A 19,335-nucleotide genomic window follows, 5' to 3' on the forward strand; every position below is an offset into this window, starting at 1 on the left:
CTCATTAAGTTTTAAAAAGTTTAGGTCCATCCATGTCTTAATATCACTCATGCAGTTTATCACAGCCTGCAAAGATTCTTTTACTGGAACCTTTAGCGGTAGATACACCTGCACATCATCAGCGAAGCAGTGGAAAGAAATGCCATGCTTCCTGAATATGAATCCCAATGGGAGTATATACAGGGTGAATAGGAGTGGACCCAAAAGTGACCCCTGCGGTACCCCACAGGTCAGAGGGGCCACTGAGGAGGAAAACTGTCCCATTTGTACAGAAATTGATCTGTCTGTTAAATACGACTCAAACCACTTTAGGACAGTGCCTTTTAAGCCAACACAGAATTTTATGATCAACTGTGTCGAAGGCTGCAGTCAAATCAAGCAGAATTAGAATGGCACAGTTGCCAGTATCAAGGTGTAAGAACAGATCATTAAAAACTTTTAAAAGAGCAGTCTCCGTACTATGACAAGACCTAAAACCAGACTGAAACTGTTCACAAACATCAGCTTTTTTAAAAAATTCTTGGACCTGAATTAACACAGCTCTTTCTAAAACCTTTGAAATAAAAGGGAGCTTAGAAATGGGTCTAAAATTAGACAAAACCAGAGGGTCTAAGTCCTTCTTCTTCAAAAGAGGCTGAACTATGGCATGTTTGAAGGAGGATGGGACGGAGCCAGAACTAAGACACAAATTAATAAATTTCAAAATAAAAGACTCCACCGAACAGAAGACCTCCTTAAACAGACATGATGGAATGCTATCTGTTTGACAGTTAGCAGGCCGTAAATGTGCAACTATCTCATTCAGTTCAGAAAGACAGACCGGTTCAAAGCTGTCAAAGACAGCTGAAATTTGAGAGATGTAGTCATTGAATGCATTTTGTGCCAAAGCAATGATAATTGATCCTCAGTTTAGCCCACACAGACTTCTGTTGTGCTCACTGTGTGAAGAGTTTAGCAAAAGTGACCTAAGTATTGAGAAATGTGTCCTAGCATCTGTAAAAAACTTTAATGTATCTTGATTTAACAATCTTTAGACATTTACACTGGAAAACAAGATTAAAGAATAAGAAAGAATAAATTCAGAGAGACAAGAATAAATTCTTTATTTTGGGGGGGAAAAATCGTTAACATAAACATTAAACTTATAAAGCCTATTTCATTTTTTAAGCAACATTTCTCATTTTCATTTAGTTAGAATTGATATACTAAAATACCTAAATATAAAACTGAAATAAAAATATATATATAAACAATAAAATGATAAAACAACAGAATACTAAAACTAAAATTAAAACAGAATAAACAAATAAAAAACTTCAAAATATAAAAAAAACTGTAATAGTGTCTCAATTATAATAAATTAACACTGGTTGTGGTTTGTTTCAAACATGTGCTAATACAACTGATTTTGTGTTTTTAACCAGAAATGCTGCAATAATACAGATAAAGAAGTCGATTCTGAGTTCATGTTAACATCCTGAAATGCAGAAAGTGCTGTAGTATTGAATTAAAGTGGTGTGAAAGTCAGGGTTTCACATTATTAACTGTGACTCATACAGTAACATGCTGGACAGATTGACAGTTTCATTTTATTTGAAATGGTTTTAAAGATTTAACCAAACTTATCAGTGTTTTATGTTTCAGGACACATTTTCTCCCTCTATTAATTCATCCAGGAGCATTTGCGCACCGGATGTGTCTGAATCCTAAAAATCCTGCCTAAGGAATCTCTGGCTGTATGCGGATGTAAGATGCAAAGTCACGGATGAAGGCAGTTTCTGCATTACATTCTGTCTGCATCTGCTTGGTTTCTGAAGGCAGCATAGATCTATGAAAAAATAAGCAAGGGATGTTCAGTGCCAACAATGCTTGTTGTCATGAAATTCTGATTTAATCTAAATTCTTCAGTTTGTTGCATGTGAAATTATGATGCTTTTGGCCTTGTTTTAAAATGCATTGCATTGTTTTTGTTTTTGTTTTTTTGCTATAACATTTATTTTATTTTATATATTTTATTATTTTATTTTATATTTCATATTCTTTTTATTTTATTGTACATTGTATTATATTTTTTATTAAATTTATTTCATTTCATTTCATTTTTTAAATTAATAAAAATTTGAATCTATTCAATTTTTCTATTCTATTCAAATTATTTCTATTCTATTCAAATTATTTTATATTTATTTTATTTTTTATTTCTTATATTTTTAATTTAATTTTTCATTTTATATTATTTTATTTTATTAAACACAAAATCAGATTTTCACAAGCTTGATCTAAATTATTTTCAAAAAGTTATTTGAAACCTGATTAACAAGTAAATAAATAAAAGTCATATATCACATTATTTTATTTTTTTTATTATTTTTTTATTTTATTTTATTTTATTTTATTTTATTACAAAATCAGATTTTCACAAGCTTGATCCAAATTATTTTCAAAAAGTGATTTGAAACCTGATTAAATAAATCAATCCATTAATCACTTGGTGCCCACTGTTATGAAGCATCTCAAACTACTTGTATTTATCTGAATATTTTTGCATTAAACATTTTCAAAAAATGAAGTTGGCTGGTTTTTCAAAAAATGAAGTTGGCTGGTTTTGTATTTTTGGAATATGACAGACTCTGTTGTGTTTAAGCAATCGAGAAAAACTGTCCACGCACCCCGTGACCTTGTCATTTCCAATAAAACCCCGTGGAGACCACAGACGAGCAACAAAAAGGCCACAACTAAGAGAAAAGAAAACCTGCACCAATCCAGCCACCTGGGAAATATCCAGCAGAACAGAAACTCACACGGCCGAGAAAGAAAACAGGCCTGCGGTGATGCTGCCGTATAATTGAGAAAGCTTCGTGAACAGGGAGAACAAATGGTTTTATTGGAGCAAAAGATCAAAATAATTCAACGGAGAGAGAAATTAGATATGCAAATGCGAGCGGGTTTTGAATTTACCAACATGTGTAGAGTTAAAAGCGAAAAGCCTAAGGCTCGCAATTTCTTTTTTCACTTTGGTCGCTGCCTTGAACGCAGAAAGCTCACAGATAACGGAGTCAAAAGACACTTTTTAATGAATATGCTTATTCCCGCTCATGAACACATCTTTCTCACATTTTTCTGCCTGCTTGCTCGCTTTTTTGAGCAGCCTCAAAGCAAAGCACAGACATGAAGGGATCTGAACTCGCTCCATGCAGGACTTTATTAGCTGCTTAAACTCATCTGAAGTTATGCAGCGGAGTGACCCGAGCTGAACTCTGAGCTGGTATCTGTTTAATTACAGCATGCTGCGTTATCTCTGACTCAGCGTTACTGTAAGTGTCTGGACGGAGCTGCTGATTGATTGAGATGAAGAGCAGCGGACGTTTGATGAACTCTTGTTTACAAAATATAAACGCACACACACACACACACACACACGCACGCACACACACACACACACACACACACACACACACACACACACACACACACACTCTCTCTCTCTCTCTCTCTCTCTCACACACACACACACACACACACACACAGTCTCTCTTTCTCACACACACACAGTCTCTCTCTCGCTCTCTCTCGCTCTCACTCACACACACACACACACACACACACACACACACACACACACACACACACACACAGTCTCTCTCTCTCTCTCTCTCTCTCTCTCTCACACACACACACACACACACACACACACTCTCTCTCTCTCTCGCTCTCACTCACACACACACACACACACACACACACACACACACACACACACACACACACACACACACACACACACACTGTTGTGTTAATTAGTGGTTTCAGGTTGTAATGAGCACTCCAGCCTAGATTCACCCAGGATACTCAGAGCACTCTCAAACTGCAGGGGGCAACCATACAACAGGAGGTGGAACCAACTTCTCGGAAGTGCTCTGGGGACCATATTTACCGGCGCACCCACAGGGAGTGCATGGCATTGAAATGTTTGGTAAGAGCTCAGTTGGCCCTCTCCACGTTCCTGGAAAAAGATACTCTAACCACAGCTCCTGATCATCCAAAGACGCAACTGGTAGGACAGAATGTGATTGTGTTTGAATGTGTTGAGTTCAGGCTTCTATATGATTTTTTTGCTTGGTTGTAATGTGCAATTTAAATTAAAAATAGCGAAGACTTTATTATGTGAATGTAGAACTTGGCAGAAGTAACGTTACTCTAAGCATGTGTATTGTTTAAATTAAGTTTAATTATGGGATTGGTATTTTAATAATTAACTATTAGAGATCCTGGGTTAATCTAAATTACTTTGTTTGGTTTGGTTTGAGGATTCAGTAACATCTATTTATTATTACTTAGAGAAAGGGGTTGAGATTTATTTGTGATTTATTTGTAATTAATTCATGGTTTTGGTTTGTGTATCTTAAAGGTTATCAACCTATTCTGTTCCATCCCAATCTATCAAACCATCTTTAAGAAAATAAAAGAAAAGAAAGTGAACAGTTTTGAGTTGTCCTTTGCGTTCATCAGAGATAAAGCAGTTTTCAAGTTTGGGCAGAGTTGTGGTCAGTCAGCAAAAACACACAGAACTTGACAGTTGATAACCAGCGTGGCAGTGAGAACAAGGATCAAAGGCCTGAAGTCAAGCTGTCGACGCAAAGGAAGAATTGACTGGAAACTCTTCACCATGGCAAAGGAAACTCTTGGGAAAACAGTCAAGCAACTGAAGCAAGAGCGGACCTTAGCTAAATCTGCTTTCACCAAGCAAGCAAACTACCTGAGCAAAGCTGCAGATGGTATGATTAAGGATGAACTACAAGAGGAGTTCAGCAAGGCTCAGTTCTATGTGAGGGTATGTGAGGGTTTCAAATGATGACTACAGGGCTGGCCTACTGGCTGAAGCGGGAACTGAGGAGGGTGAAGAAGTCAAGCTCGACAAGCACCAGCAGGCTGAGCTTGAAAGGACAATGGAAGAGTGCGACGTGAGACTGGGGGGAATCCGTGAAGCAGTCCAATCCAACCTCTGGTCAAGATATGGTAAAGAGGAGGTAGACTTTGCAATCCAAGAAGCGGGAAAAGCCTGTGATAGAGCCCAAGCAAGCCCCATCACTGCTATCAATAGAGATGGCTATGAACTTCATCTGGAAAGGAGTGAGGAGGCTAATTCATGATGCAACTGCAAGCCTGAAAGACTGGGAAAAATGGATCTCACATGATCAGACAGCACACTTGAAAGGCAGGTTAAAAGACCTGAGAATATTCGGCAGCAACCTCGAGGCCAGAAGAGCAGAATTCCTCACTGCACAAAAAATTGCAGAAGAGGAAAGAAGAGGTCCAGAGCCTCAACCAACAGCAGTTCCACAACCAGTGGTGAGAATAAAGCCAACCAGTCTACCTAAATTCACTGGGTTTAAGAGGAATTTCCATAGATGGAGGAGAGACTGGGAAAATCTGCAAAAGCAGGGAGAGCCGACTGGCTCAGTGGAAGTGTTGAAGTTCCAACTCCTTGACAGTGTGGACGAGAGAATATGTAGAGACCTGCGCCTGCCAACATACAACAGTGCTGATGAAATATTTAGAGTACTTCAAAACAGGTATGGAGATAAGCCAACAATTGCCTTGGAGATAATTGAGGACCTGGAGAGGATCCCTCCTTTAAAGTCACACCAGCCAAGGAAGGTAATTGACCTAATTCAAGCTGTGGAAAAGGCCCTGAATGACCTCACGGAGCTTGAAAGTACTGGAGCCATAAAAAATCCCCTTGTGATCAGATCCATAGAGAGCAAGCTGCCAGATAATATAAAGAGGGACTGGCTGACTTTCATGGTCAATCCAAGAAATGGAGTCACACTTGACAATCACTTTGACATCCTTCTAACATTCTTAAAGACACAAGAGGACATTCTAGAGAAACTAGACCAATTGGGTGTAGGTGGAAAACCTGAAAAGAAAGCCACATACCTGGAGAAAAAGTATGCCTCGACAAAGTCCACGAGGAAAGGAGGATGTGTTGTCTGTGGAGATGAAAAGCACCGTGAGAAGATATTCTTTTGTAAGCAGTTCAAAGAACTAAAGCCTGGTGAGAAGCTGAATGCTGTCGAAAGGCTGGGAGCATGCAGAAGATGCCTCAGATGTCATTCAGAGGATGATGAATGTACGGACACATACCTGTGCAGGAACAGAGACTGCAGGAGAGGAAGCTCTTCAGATCACCATTTCTTTCTCTGCCTGAAAGGAGGATTCAAGGGGAAAGAATCTGTGAAAGTGGGAAAACCCAGCACTAGGAGGCAAACATTCACAGAGGAGCAAGAGGAATTAATATCTGAGCTTACCCCGGATATGGCAGAAAAATTCAGAAGAGCCTTCACCAACATGGCTGCAAAATCACACTGCACTGGAAGAAGCCTTCCTGGAGTGATGGACTCAAGCACACGTGAGTTACCAGTTATTCTTATGCTTCTCGAAGTAACCACCAACGCAGGACAGAAAATTGGAACTCTCATTGACTTAGCATCAGATACCAACTACATCACTCATGTAGCTGCCAGGAGACTGAAGCTTCAAAGTGAAAAGATCACGCTTGTCGTCCATGGAGTTGGAGGCATGGCCATGAAGGTAAAGACCAAAAGATACTTACTCAAGGTAAGAGTCAAGACACCTAGAGGCACGGAGAGAGCTCATGAGCTGATCTGTTATGGTTTGGATGAAATTGCAAAAGTTCACAGAGTAATCAAAGCACAGCAACTCAAGAAGTTCTTCCCCGATTCCAACCTGGAAGATCTTCACAGACCAGAACATGTGGAGCTTCTCATAAGCCACCGTGAAGGAAGACTTGCTCCACAGAGAGTAAAGGTAGTAGGAGATCTTGTCCTGTGGGAAAGCCCTTTAGGAAAGACCGTTGGCAGAGCACATCCAGACCTCTGTGAAGTAGTGGACATGGCCTTGCACAATTCTGAGACTCACTTTGCACGATCGATGAGAATCACAGCAGTGAAGTATCAAGAAATTGCTGAGATGCAAGAATCTAGAGCTGAAACCAAAACTACTGTTATTGGCAGAGAGTTCTTGGACTGGTGGAAGTGGGACAGCATTGGTGCGGCCTGCGAACCCAAGTGTGGAGGATGCCGGTGTGGTAACTGTCAACCAGGAGGCAAAGACATGACTCTGAGTGAAGAAAGAGAGCTTGAGATGATCAGGCAAGGCCTCAGTTATATGAAGTCAGATGCGCATAGTCAGGAGCCTCATTGGGACACAAAATACCCCTGGATTGAGGATCCAAGTTCCCTGCCCAACAACAGAAGCGCAGTGGAAACCACGTTTCTGAGGACGGAGAAACAGCTCAAGAAAGAACCAGAGTGGCGTGCAGCATACACAACTCAAGTCCACGAGATGGTGGAAAGGAAGGCAGCAAAGAAACTCACTAGAGAGACCATTGCTGATTGGAAAGGACCGGTATGGTACGTCAGTCATTTGGTGGCGCCAAACCCACACTCTGTAACAACACCTGTCCGACTGGTATGGAACAGCAGCCAGAAGTTTAGAGGAATCAGCATGAATGACCTTCTCCTGAAAGGGCCGGATATACTTAATCCCATCCGAGCAGTGCTACTAAGGTTCAGGAGAGGAGTCCATGCTGCCCTCGGCGACATCAAGAAGATGTACAATTCTGTGTGGCTTGAAGACCTGGAGATGCACCTCCATAGATTTATCTGGAGAAACAGTGAAGATGAAAAATTGAGGAATATGCCATCACCAGGGTCAACATTGGCGATCGACCAGCAGGGTGCATCGCGCAACGGCCATGAGAGAGACAGCAAAGCTGCCAATGTTCACTCGTCTGAAGGAGGAACGGAGAGTCCTTGAAGAGGATTCCTATGTAGATGATATCCTGACATCCCATAATGACCTGGAAAAGCTAGACGAAACCACCAAAGGAGTCGAAGAAATTCTGAAGGCAGGTGGATTCTTCCTCAAGCCGTGGGTCCGATCAGGCCAAAGTGGGAGGCAGACGTCTACATCAGAACATCCAGCATCGTCAGATAAAGTCTTCATTCTCCCCAACCAAATGAGGGAAGGAGACAACAAAGCCCTTGGAGTTGGTTACCTGGTTGAACCAGACAAACTGTATCTTATGACCTCGATAAACTTCTCAAAGAGAAAAAAGAAGATGAGAATCAGCCAAAATCTCGTCGGAGAAGAGATAAGAAGAAAAACTCCAAACCCACTGACTAGAAGACAATTGCTTAGCCAAGTAGCTAGTTTGTATGACCCAATAGGCCTTGCAACACCTGCCAAACAGAAAGGAGCCATTCTAGTCAGAAAAGCATTTCAAGAAGCTGGAGGCAAAACTCTAACACGAGACACATGGGATACACCTCTGTCTGAAAGACTTAGAGAAGAAAGAAGCCATCCGCCTGTTTGAGGAATACACACACGCCTCAACCAAATTACCTTTCCATAGAAGCCTCACACCAGTCAAAAAGATTGGAGAACCCTGGGGAATAACATTCTCAGATGGGGAGCGACCAGAGCTATGGAGCTGTTGCATACTTCAGGTGGGAGACCGAGCAAGGCATCCTGGTCCGGCTTGTTGAGTCCAAAGCCAAGCTCACACCACTTGACCAAAAGGGGAGAACCAGTGAAGGCTGAGGTCTGTGGTGCTGTGTTCGCTGCAAGACTCAGGAAATACATTGGAAAAGCACAGTCGGATGCAAGTTGATCGTTGGATCCATCTGTTGGACAGTCAAACTGTGCTGGGTGCAATCCAAAGGGGACAGTTATGGGTACCAGACCTTTTTTGCGAACAGAGTGGGGAGAGATCCAGAAGTCCACATCAGTTGAAGACTGGAGATGGATTCCAGGTGAGCAAAACATTGCTGACCTCACAACAAGAGGAGCAACCCCAGAAGACCTCAAAGAGAACTCTGTGTGGCAAAATGGCCCAGAGTTTCTGAAACGACCAGTGGAGGAGTGGCCGACAAAGTCAGCCAAAGATGTCGCTGCAGATGCCAAAGAAGGTATAAACAAGCTCCAAAGGAAATGTTTTACAGCGGCACTGACCCGAGCACAGGTGGAAAAAAACCAACATGCTCCACCTGCCACTGCAATGCCAATGTCTCCAACCTCTGACCAATACAAGGACCTGCAAAGCAGCCCTAGCGGAAAAGGGCACCAAATCCAAGTCCGGAGGCCACCTTCTGGTTCTTCAGTGAGGAAAATCCTTAACATCAGTAAGTTCAGCAGTTTAACCAGGTTGATGAGAGTCATTGCCTGGGTGTGGAGAGCTGCCACAAAGTGGAAAGAAATGCTGGGCAAAACCTCAACCACAAGCAAGCCAAAGAGGAAGGAGATTCCTTCAGCTCTTGAGATCAAGTCCAGAGTCAAGGGAGCTACACTTACCATCATGGAGTGTGAAGATGCACTCAGGGATCTCTTACTTGCAGCTCAAAAGGAGGTAACCTTGCCAGACACCACACTCAGCAGGCTTGCTGTGGTCAAAGAGGAAAGCACTGGACTTTTGCTCTGTGGAGGAAGATTCCAAATCTTTAATGAAGAAAAAACTGCAGTACCAATCTTGCCCTGCACATCCTGGGTATCCACTCTTCTAGCTCAAGAAGCCCACAAGGCAAATCATGAAGAAATCGCAGGCACACTCCTCCGGATGAGAAGGAAAGCATGGGTGGTAAGAGGCCGGAAATTAGCTCAGAAGATTGTTGATAATTGTGTGACATGCAGGAGACTTAGGGCCCGAAGATGCCAACAGATCATGAGTGACCTTCCATCGGAGCGAATAACACCAGCCAATCCATTTGAGTACACGACAGTGGACTTATTTGGACCTTACGAAGTGAAGGATCAGGTGAGAAAGAAGGTGAAACTCAAAGTGTGGGGAATTGTCTTCTGTTGCATGGCGTCCAGAGCTATGCACACAGACCTTGTCAGTGACCAGTCAGCTGAAGGCTTCCTGTTAGCCTACCAAAGATTTACGGCACTGAGAGGACATCCGAGGAAATTGTGGTCGGATCCTGGAAAGAACTTTGTCGGAGCCAGACCTGCCCTCAAAGAGCTCTACATGTTTTTGGACCGACTGGAGAAATCAAAGCTTGAATATGAAGTCTCCAAGCATGGCACAGAATGGAACTGGAGGATCCATCCAGCAGACTCACCTCACAGGAACGGAGTTGCTGAAGCTGCTGTCCGGACTGTGAAGCGGGCTTTGCACAATCTGGGGGGTAATGGAGTCTTCACATGGGGTGAGTTTCAGACTTTCCTTTATATGGCTTCCAACCTCGCCAATGAACGACCTATTGATGCCAGGACTCAGAGCCGGGAGGACTGTGTAGAATACATTAGCCCAAATTCACTTCTGCTTGGAAGAACTGGACCCAGAGGAGATCCAGGGACCTTTGACTTTGAAGAGATTAAGAACCATCCAAGCAGAAGTTGACCGGTTCTGGAGGAAATGGAGCCAGTTAGCCGGACCAAACCTGTTTGTCCGGACTAAGTGGCACACAGCTCACAGGAATGTGGCAATTGGAGATGTCATCTGGCTGGCTGACCAGAATGCCTTGAGAGGTCAGTTCAGGCTTGCCAGAGTTATTGACGTCAATACTGACAGAAAGGGAATTGTGAGGGATGTATATCTCCGATCCTTCCCCAGCTACCCAGTCGCAACTGTGAAGCCCACTAAAAAGATGAAAAAAACACTCAACCAAGATACCTGCAACAGTTCTTCACAGGGATGTCAGACGAATAGTTGTCCTGCTTCCAGTTGAAGAGCAGCAGCAGCAACAGGATCAAAAAATAGAGTAACTAAATCCAAAATATCACAGTACTGGTGTGACCTCCTTGGGTTGAAGAACCAGGAGGTCAAGTGGGGAGGTGTTGTGTCAATTCATGGTTACAAGTTGTACTGAGCACTCCAGCCTAGATTCACCCAGGATACTCAGAGCACTCCCAAACTGCAGGGGGCAACCATACAACAGGAGGTGGAACCAACTTCTCGGAAGTGCTCTGGGGACCATATTTACCGGCGCACCCACAGGGAGTGCATGGCATTGAAATGTTTGGTAAGAGCTCAGTTGGCCCTCTCACCCGTTCCTGGAAAAAGATACTCTAACCACAGCTCCTGATCATCCAAAGACGCAACTGGTAGGACAGAATGTGATTGTGTTTAATGTGTTGAGTTCAGGCTTCTATATGATTTTTTGCTTGGTTGTAATGTGCAATTTAAATTAAATAGCGAAGACTTTATTATGTGAATGTAGAACTTGGCAGAAGTAACGTTACTCTAAGCATGTGTATTGTTTAAATTAAGTTTAATTATGGGATTGGTATTTTAATAATTAACTATTAGAGATCCTGGGTTAATCTAAATTACTTTGTGTTGGTTTGGTTTGAGGATTCAGTAACATCTATTTATTATTACTTAGAGAAAGGGGTTGAGATTTATTTGTGATTTATTTGTAATTAATTCATGGTTTTGGTTTGTGTATCTTAAAGGTTATCAACCTATTCTGTTCCATCCCAATCTATCAAACCATCTTTAAGAAAATAAAAGAAAAGAAAGTGAACAGTTTTGGGTTGTCCTTTGCGTTCATCAGAGATAAAGCAGTTTTCAAGTTTGGGCAGAGCTGTGGTCAGTCAGCAAAACACACAGAACTTCTCTCTCTTTCTCTCTCTCTCTCTCTCTCTCTATCTCTCTTTCTCTCTCTCTCTCTCTCTCTCTCTCTCTCTCTCTCTCTCTCTCTCTCTCTCTCTCTCTCTGTGTCTCTCTCTCTCTCTCTCTCTGTGTCTCTGTCTCTCTCTCTCTCTCTCTGTCTCTGTCTCTCTCTCTCAATTCAATTCAATTGAGCTTTATTGGCATGACTTGTACAGTATTGCCAAAGCATTGGCCATTACATAGGCAGTGAACAAATAATCAATAAAATCAATCAGTAAACAAATGCATGGATACATTTATAAATCAATAAATAAAAATAAAAAACACACTTGTGTGTATTTGTCTCAACATTCAGACTTTAGTTTTGTCCACTGGCTGACTCTCGTAGTTTGTGGCAGGCTGTTACATACTTTGCTGCTGTTGTGATTGAGATTGAGTTTTCTCCCAAAATATGATTTAATTTCTCTGAATTTGGTAAGGCCATAAAATGTGGTTCTAGTTGTTGGAATCTGGTGAAATAGTGTGATCTAATGCTGTGAGAGTGATCACAGTGAATGAGGAAGTGTTCTTCTGTCTCCAGCTCTCTCTGAGAGCACAGTGAACACAGTCTCTGCTCTCTCGGTTGCCATCTCTGCCTGTGCCGTCCTCTCTCTACAGCCAGACGGTGATCACTCAGTCTATATCTGCTTAGGGTCTTTCTCAATTTATGCTCTTTCACACAGCTCAGGTATTCTGCTGGTTTATACTCTCTCTTCAGCTTTAAATAGAGTTCTATCTTCTTTTGTGATTTAGTAGCATCTTTCCAATAGGTGATGTAGTTTTTGTTTTTGTAGTTGTATAATTTGGTTTGTCCAGATGGTGCTGTGTTGGTCTGGCTGTAGTTTGAGCATCAGCTGTGAGAGTGCGCTCCGGTGCCGGTTCTGCTCCTGACACCGCAGGGCTTCAGCATGGTATGAGCTCGGCTCGCTGCGCTTCAGGTGCTGGTAGAACTTCACAGCTCTTTTCTGGATACTGATCAATAAGGGGTATTGTCCTAATTCAGCTCTGCACGAGTTGTTTGGCGTTGCTCTGTTTACTTTTAGGATGTTTTTACAAATTTGCGTATGCAGAGTTTCGATTTCCTCTTTTTCCCATTTAGAGAAATCTTGGGTTTTTAGAGGTCCCCATATCTCGCTGCCATACAGAGCAATTGGTTCAATTATTGCTTTTAGGATTTTTAGCCAGGTTTGAATTGGAATTTCATGTCGAATAGTATTTTTTAATCATGTAGAAGACTCTCAGTGCTTTTGCCTTCAGTTCATTCACAGTCAGATTGAAGTTCCCTGTTGAACTCAGTTTTAATCCCAGATATGTGTATTCCTGGGTGTGTTGGAGGACTTGGTTTCCTGCTCGAAAGTTTTATTTATTTTCCCTACATCTGGATCTATTTTGAAAAATCATTATTTTAGTCTTTGCGAGGTTTAATTTTGAGAGCCCACGTATGACTGAATGTCTCTACGACGTCGAGGAGCTGCTGTAGTCCCTCTTTTGTTTTTGACAGAATGACTAAATCATCTGCGAAGAGGAGACATTTAACTTCTGATTCCGTCAGGGTTGGGCCGGGGGCAGTGGAATTATTTAAGGCTTTGCCTAATTCGTTTATATATATGTTAAATAGAGTGGGGCTCAGTGGGCAACCTTGTCTGACTCCTCGTTGTTGGGAGAAAAATTCTGTTCGTTTTTTTCCAATTTTTACAGCACATGCATTGTTTTTTATACATGGTGCTGATTAAATCAAAAGTTTTCCCTCCAATCCCATTTTCCAGTAGTTTTAGGAAGAGTCCTTCGTGCCAGATCGAATCGAAAGCCTTCTCAAAGTCAATAAAGCAAGCAAAGATTTTGGATTTATTTTGGTATACATGTCTATTAATGATTGTGTGGAGGGTGTGGATGTGGTCCGACGTTATGTGTTTGGGCAGAAATCCAATTTGACTTTTGTCCAGGATTTTGTGGGTTTTGAGAAAGTTTTGCAATCTTGTATTAATAATCGAACAGAATATTTTCCCCAGGTTGCTATTGACACATATGCCTCTGTAATTGTTTGGCTCATATTTGTCTCCTTGTTTAAAGATTGGTGTAATTAGGCCTTGGTTCCAGGTGTCGGGGAAATATCCTACTCTCAAAACAAAGTTGAATAATTTGATTATTGCGGTTCTGAATTGGTCATTGGTGTATTTGATCATTTCGTTCAGTATTCCATCAATGCCACATGCCTTGTTGGGTTTTAGTGCATGTAGTCTGTCTGTCAGCTCATTTAACTGTGATTGGGAAATCCAGGGGGTTCTGATTGTCTTTAATGTTTTCTTTTAGGATTTCTAATTTGGTTTTTAATTCATTTCGAGCAGGATTTGTTTCAGTTGTTTTGTACAGATTTTCAAATTGTGTCCTCCATATGTTCCCGTTTTGAATGGCCAGGTCTTCTCCTGTGGGCCTATAGAGCGTGTTCCAGTTGTTCCAGAAGTTACTGGTATTTATTGACTCCTCCATTGCTTGAAATAATTGTTCTGTGTGTTCTTCCTTTTTTACTCGTAGCGTTTGTTTGTACAGTCGAAGGGCTTCGTGATATTGATGGCGGAGTTCTTCATTGTCAGGATCTCTGTGTTTTTGATTTGAAAGATTTCGTACTGTTGTTCGGATATTTTTGCACTCACTGTCAAACCACATTTCTTTGGTGTTTTTTGGTTTCCTTTTTGAAGATTTATTTTTCAAATTGCACATGGATGCTGATTGGTGGAATATTTTGGTAATGTCACTAAGTGCCAGATTTATTCCTAATTTATTTTGTGAATATGTGTTCAATATAAATTTTTCCAATAATAATTTGATCGTTTGGACTTTCTATTGCATTTTGATAATTTTCTGTGCTGTTATTGGTCCACTTGTAGGGTGATTGCAGCTTCAGTAAGTGAGAGGGCTGTCTCGTGTGATTCATTGCTATGAGTTCGTCTTAAATATAGTGTAATGTTAGAGTGGTCTGACAGAGGTGTTTGAGGACTGACTGTGAATGCCCTGAGATGCACTGGGTCAATGTCTGTGATGAAGTAATCTCTCTCTCTCTCTCTCTCTCTCTCTCTCTCTCTCTCTCTCTCTCTCTCTCTCTCTCTCTCTCTCGTTCTCTCTCTCTCTCTCTCTCTCTCTCTCTCTCTCTCTCTCTCTCTCTCTCTCTCTCTCTCTCTCTCTCTCTCTCTCTCTCTCTCTCTCTCTCAAACACAGTTTTAATTAATTTTATTTAATTTTAATTTTAGGTATTAAAGTACTAGTTAAACTAAATGGTAAAATGGCAACTAAATTTCAAGTAACAACTTTTTTTTTTATGGTTCTTGTTTTAGTTTAATATGCCATAGAGTCTTCTGGATGCATAAACTTTAGATCAAACAATATGGGAAGCGTTTTCTCCGATAACAAGTCAATCAATCTATTAATTTTGCCATCACAAGAAAGCATGATTTTTTTTTAACTATCATTTGCATGTGTGATCTGTGACCCACCACTGCTTTAAAACACTTAACATTGCATTATGCATGCGATGACATACTGTTTTAAATCAAGCATAGGGTATAAACTGTGAAGTCTGCAGTGGGCTAATCTTCACTCTAAGTGCCTGATCAATAACCGTGTGGCCAGAGATTTCTAAGCCCAGCATGACCAATAATGCTTCAAACAAAACAGGACAAACATATCTAACTGCAAGCTGAAAAAAAAAAAACACCATTATCGGCTGTTCCTGATGTAGATTCCCGTTTCATCATAAAATGTCATTATGTGTTGTCTGCTCTCTCATATTCCAGTCTGTTTGTAATGGAGCGTCGGTTGTTGCTGGAGCTGTAGATGACTTGAGGATTCATGTCTGTCTCTGAGATGAGTTGTGTCTTCAGCAATCCCACGGCCATAGATTTAACTCCAATCTCTGTCAACGTCCCGCCAGCTCGGAGGAGAACAATTTTCTATATTTCAGCCGACAGCTTGAAAATGAACATTAAATATTGATCGCGGGTTACGTGACAAGTGCTGGGATGCTGTGAACCCTCGGGTCAGCCAGGTTTATTTTGGCCGGAGCTATTTCTGGCCGTGTCTTCCAGCGGTCCAAGAGCTTTTCCTCCGAGTAATTCAGTCTTTAAATGTTTATCAGGTCAACATTTCAAAAGCAAGCAGGCCAGAGCATCGAGAAGGAATGGAGTATGAGATAATATTAATATTGCACCGTAAAAATGAAATAAGAACTGGAACTAAAACTTAAAAAAATTATTTCCATTAATAGAAAAATAAATATTAGATGAAAACTAAAATTAAATTAAAATCAGTATATAAACACTAAAATAACACTGGTTTGAGTTAAAGTCAATATAAAATAACAAAATACTAATTACCCTGAAAAAACTTTGGTGTAGAAACAATTTTCACTCAGAAATTGCTCATAAATTTTACAAATAATTACAAAGAAATGGTAAGTAATGCAATAATAAAATAAAATAAAATAAAATAAAATAAAATATTAGATGAAAATTTTAAAACTTAGAAACTAGAAACTAACTGAAATAAAATAAGTTTAAGATGAAGAAAAAAAATTGCTCATAAATTTCACAAATAATTACAAAGAAATGGTAAGTAATGCAATAATAAAATAAAATAAAATAACAAAATAAAAATAAAATATTTGATGATATTTTTTATAAAGTATATAGTATATAATTTAATATATTAAGTGTTTAATATGAAGTAATAAAATTGATTATATATTTTAAAATATTATTTGAAAATTGTAAGTAATGCGATAATAAAATAAAATAAAATAAAATAAAATAAAATAAAATAAAAATATAAAATAAAATAAAATAAAATAAATAAAATAAATAGAAAGCATATAACAAAATTAAACTAAAATGAAAATATAAAAGACAATTCAGTATGTAAATAATAATAAAATAACACAGATTTGAGATCACAACTGACTCTATTAACTTTCTTAATCCTTATTGTGAAGGATTCATCAGTGCACGTTATTCTTGCAATCATTCATCAGATATATAATAACCTGCTCTGCCCTAAAAACAACTTTTCTTTTCGGCTGACGTCACAAAACCAGGTACGCAGCTCTTTTCATGGTGCTGTCAGATCCTGATGGACAGCATCAAGTCTCGCTGTACATTTTCTCAGCTCAGATTTCACTCTGAAATGCGTCACATTACGGAAATCAAATGGATTGTGTGATGCTGACACATCTAAATATATGCAAATCAATTATAAACTACTTCCCCAAAACAATATTGCATTTCCAAAAGTCTGTTCATATCATTACTTGAGCAATCAAGGCCTCTGACTCCAGCAGAGCGCTAACTACACGCCGCTCCGCTCCGCTCCGCTGCAGAAATGATGCCTGTTCACAGCGCTTTATATCCCTGCATCTCATTTAAAAACAGAAGGTGATTTGTGTTGATCCGCCGGGGGCCTCGAAGCGCCCACTTACTGTACTTCACTTGTTTGAACAACCGGCCCTGATTACACCAAAACATTTACTGTAACCTCTCTTACTTCCAGTGCAGTGAAACTCTGATCCAGACTCAGAAATATGAAGATTTACTGGTTTGATTCAGCTCAAAAAATCATGCTTTAATCAGCTGACATTAGCATGCAAAGCGTGCTAAATGCTCATCCATGATCATTTTGAGTGGTTATTTCATGAAATAAATAAAAAATTACAATTATACAAATTGTTCTTGGTCTCTACTTCACCTCCGATCCATCTAAGTCCTTCTGGGAAATTTGTATTTACAAGTTGGGATTTATGACATCAGATGGTTGTCACTCTGGTCAGAGAAAGACGAGGACCTTTCCTGCAAAAAATTCAGACTGAGATGCAGTAACAGACGTCATTTAATTAACATTTTAATCAGATTTCAAATCACTTTTTTTTAAGTGGATTTGGAATAAGATTGGCAATGTGTATATATATATATATTTAATGCCTTTTTGAACAAGGCCCAAAGCATCATAACGTCACATGCTTTATGACTTTGTAGCGGAGTCCGTGTGTGTTCAGCTCATGAATACAATGTTTACAACTTGATCGCAGCATAAAACAAAGGGCTGATAGAAATCTGGAACAGAAATATATTTATATAAGATCAGGTTGATTCTGATGTTTTTTTATTATTTGTCAAATACTTCCACTCAATCAATTCATTAAAAAAAAATGTAGAACAAATAAACTTCTATTTTCAAAACAGTAACTTTTTGTATAAAATTAAAAAAAAAAAAAAATATATATATATATATATATATTAATATAAAATTGTAAATGTGCAGCTGGGTCATTCTGTCAAATCAACCAAATTTCAGAAACTTCCCTAAATCAAATTTTTGATTTTGTCAATGTTTTTTCTGAAGAAAGATAAACATGTATAGTGATGAAAGCCAAAATATTAAATGTCATTCAAAAATGAGAAAAAGAACTTTTCAAGTTTTTCCTCCATGCCTGTAACTCAATAAGCATAAGAGATATCTTAATGCCCTTTTAGATGCTGGGCTCTTCATTTTTAAGGCCCTACAATATGATTCAGTTCCAGAGATATTGCAATCTCAGTATGGCTCCAGACGTAAATTAAACTGTACACATATTTTTAGTGTCCAAAAACCAAACGTGGGTCACTTTGCATACAGATGATACTTTGTTTCTTTTAAAGAGGAATGTTTGCAGAAATGTATCTCGTTTCCTCGTTTGTCAAAACAACTGCATTGATCAAGGTATTTAATATTTAACTATTATTTATTTATTTATTTGCTTGCTTATGTTTTTTTTTTATTAACCTTATCATAATACACAGTTGCCATGCATGATTAAATTCACTGTGATTTAAGATTTTGTGATTTGTCTGATTTGTATTTTTCTGTGTTTCTAGAGGAAATGATGACTCCTGTGTTTGCGGTTGTGTGTAGATCTACAGCGTCTGTCTCTCAACAAACAAACAGACCCCTCTGCGTTTCTCTCGCTCCAGGCCCTGCGATGGTTCGTCTGGTTTCAGCGCTGCAGGAAACGCTGTGAGCGAAAAACTCTTGACATAAGCTACATAAACGCTCGTGCAATCAGCGAAGGACAGCCGGTTCAAGCATCTGAACCCAAAGCATCAATTTTCTGATCTCAAACTCCACTTCAGAGCCGCATGTGAATGAGACGGCGAGCGAGTGTTTGTTGTTTGTGTGCATATGCCGTTCTGATAAAGAGCCACTGATTGAAATGAATGGGAAAGGGGAATGTATTAAGGAAGTAAAGAAGGTACATACATTTTTTATCATGCTAAAATGTTAATGAATGCCACTTATGTTTGCAACCTGATTCCTGTTGAAACAATTAAATGCAGTTCAGTCCCTGTGCAGCAGGGGGCGAATCCTCCAAAAAATAAAAAAACACTTTTAAAGAGTGGGGTTTTATTCTTATCTGTATACCTAACATTTAATCATTAAAAAAAAAAAAAAGGAATATGATTTAATCTCATCCTGCTGATTGAGTTTTCCTCCATCTTTGTCAAGCAGAATCTGTTTTAAACAGTGTTGTAACTTATAGTTCCAGCTTTGAGTTCATAAAGTGAAGTTTTGCTGAACCTTTTCTGTTCTGCAATAAAATAACTACACTTATGCATCTGAAAAACTCTGCATTTTCT

The 19,335-nt window shown here is 39.7% G+C and overlaps 1 protein-coding gene across 1 annotated transcript; it reads left to right on the forward strand.

Annotated features, from left to right (window-relative positions):
* Window positions 1-8,512: 8,512 nt before the first annotated feature.
* LOC122148647 lies at window positions 8,513-11,676 on the forward strand. The gene is made up of 3 exons (XM_042775844.1): window positions 8,513-8,693; window positions 8,787-11,130; window positions 11,482-11,676. Exons 1-2 carry the CDS (start codon window positions 8,513-8,515, stop codon window positions 10,424-10,426), a joined length of 1,821 nt encoding a protein of 606 aa, XP_042631778.1. The 3' UTR covers window positions 10,427-11,130; window positions 11,482-11,676.
* The last annotated feature ends 7,659 nt before the right edge of the window (window positions 11,677-19,335 follow it).

Source organism: Cyprinus carpio, chromosome A18 (assembly GCF_018340385.1).
Source record: "Cyprinus carpio isolate SPL01 chromosome A18, ASM1834038v1, whole genome shotgun sequence".
Classification (NCBI taxonomy): Eukaryota; Metazoa; Chordata; class Actinopteri; order Cypriniformes; family Cyprinidae; genus Cyprinus; species Cyprinus carpio.

What these genes read in the sequence shown, in the direction of transcription:
- LOC122148647 (XM_042775844.1), top strand. Translation starts at nt 8,513, where the DNA reads ATGGAGCTGTTGCATACTTCAGGTGGGAGACCGAGCAAGGCATCCTGG. An exon ending in AAAAGCACAGTCGGATGCAA is followed by an intron (nt 8,694 to 8,786) that starts GTTGATCGTTGG and finishes TTTTGCGAACAG; the next exon opens with AGTGGGGAGAGATCCAGAAG.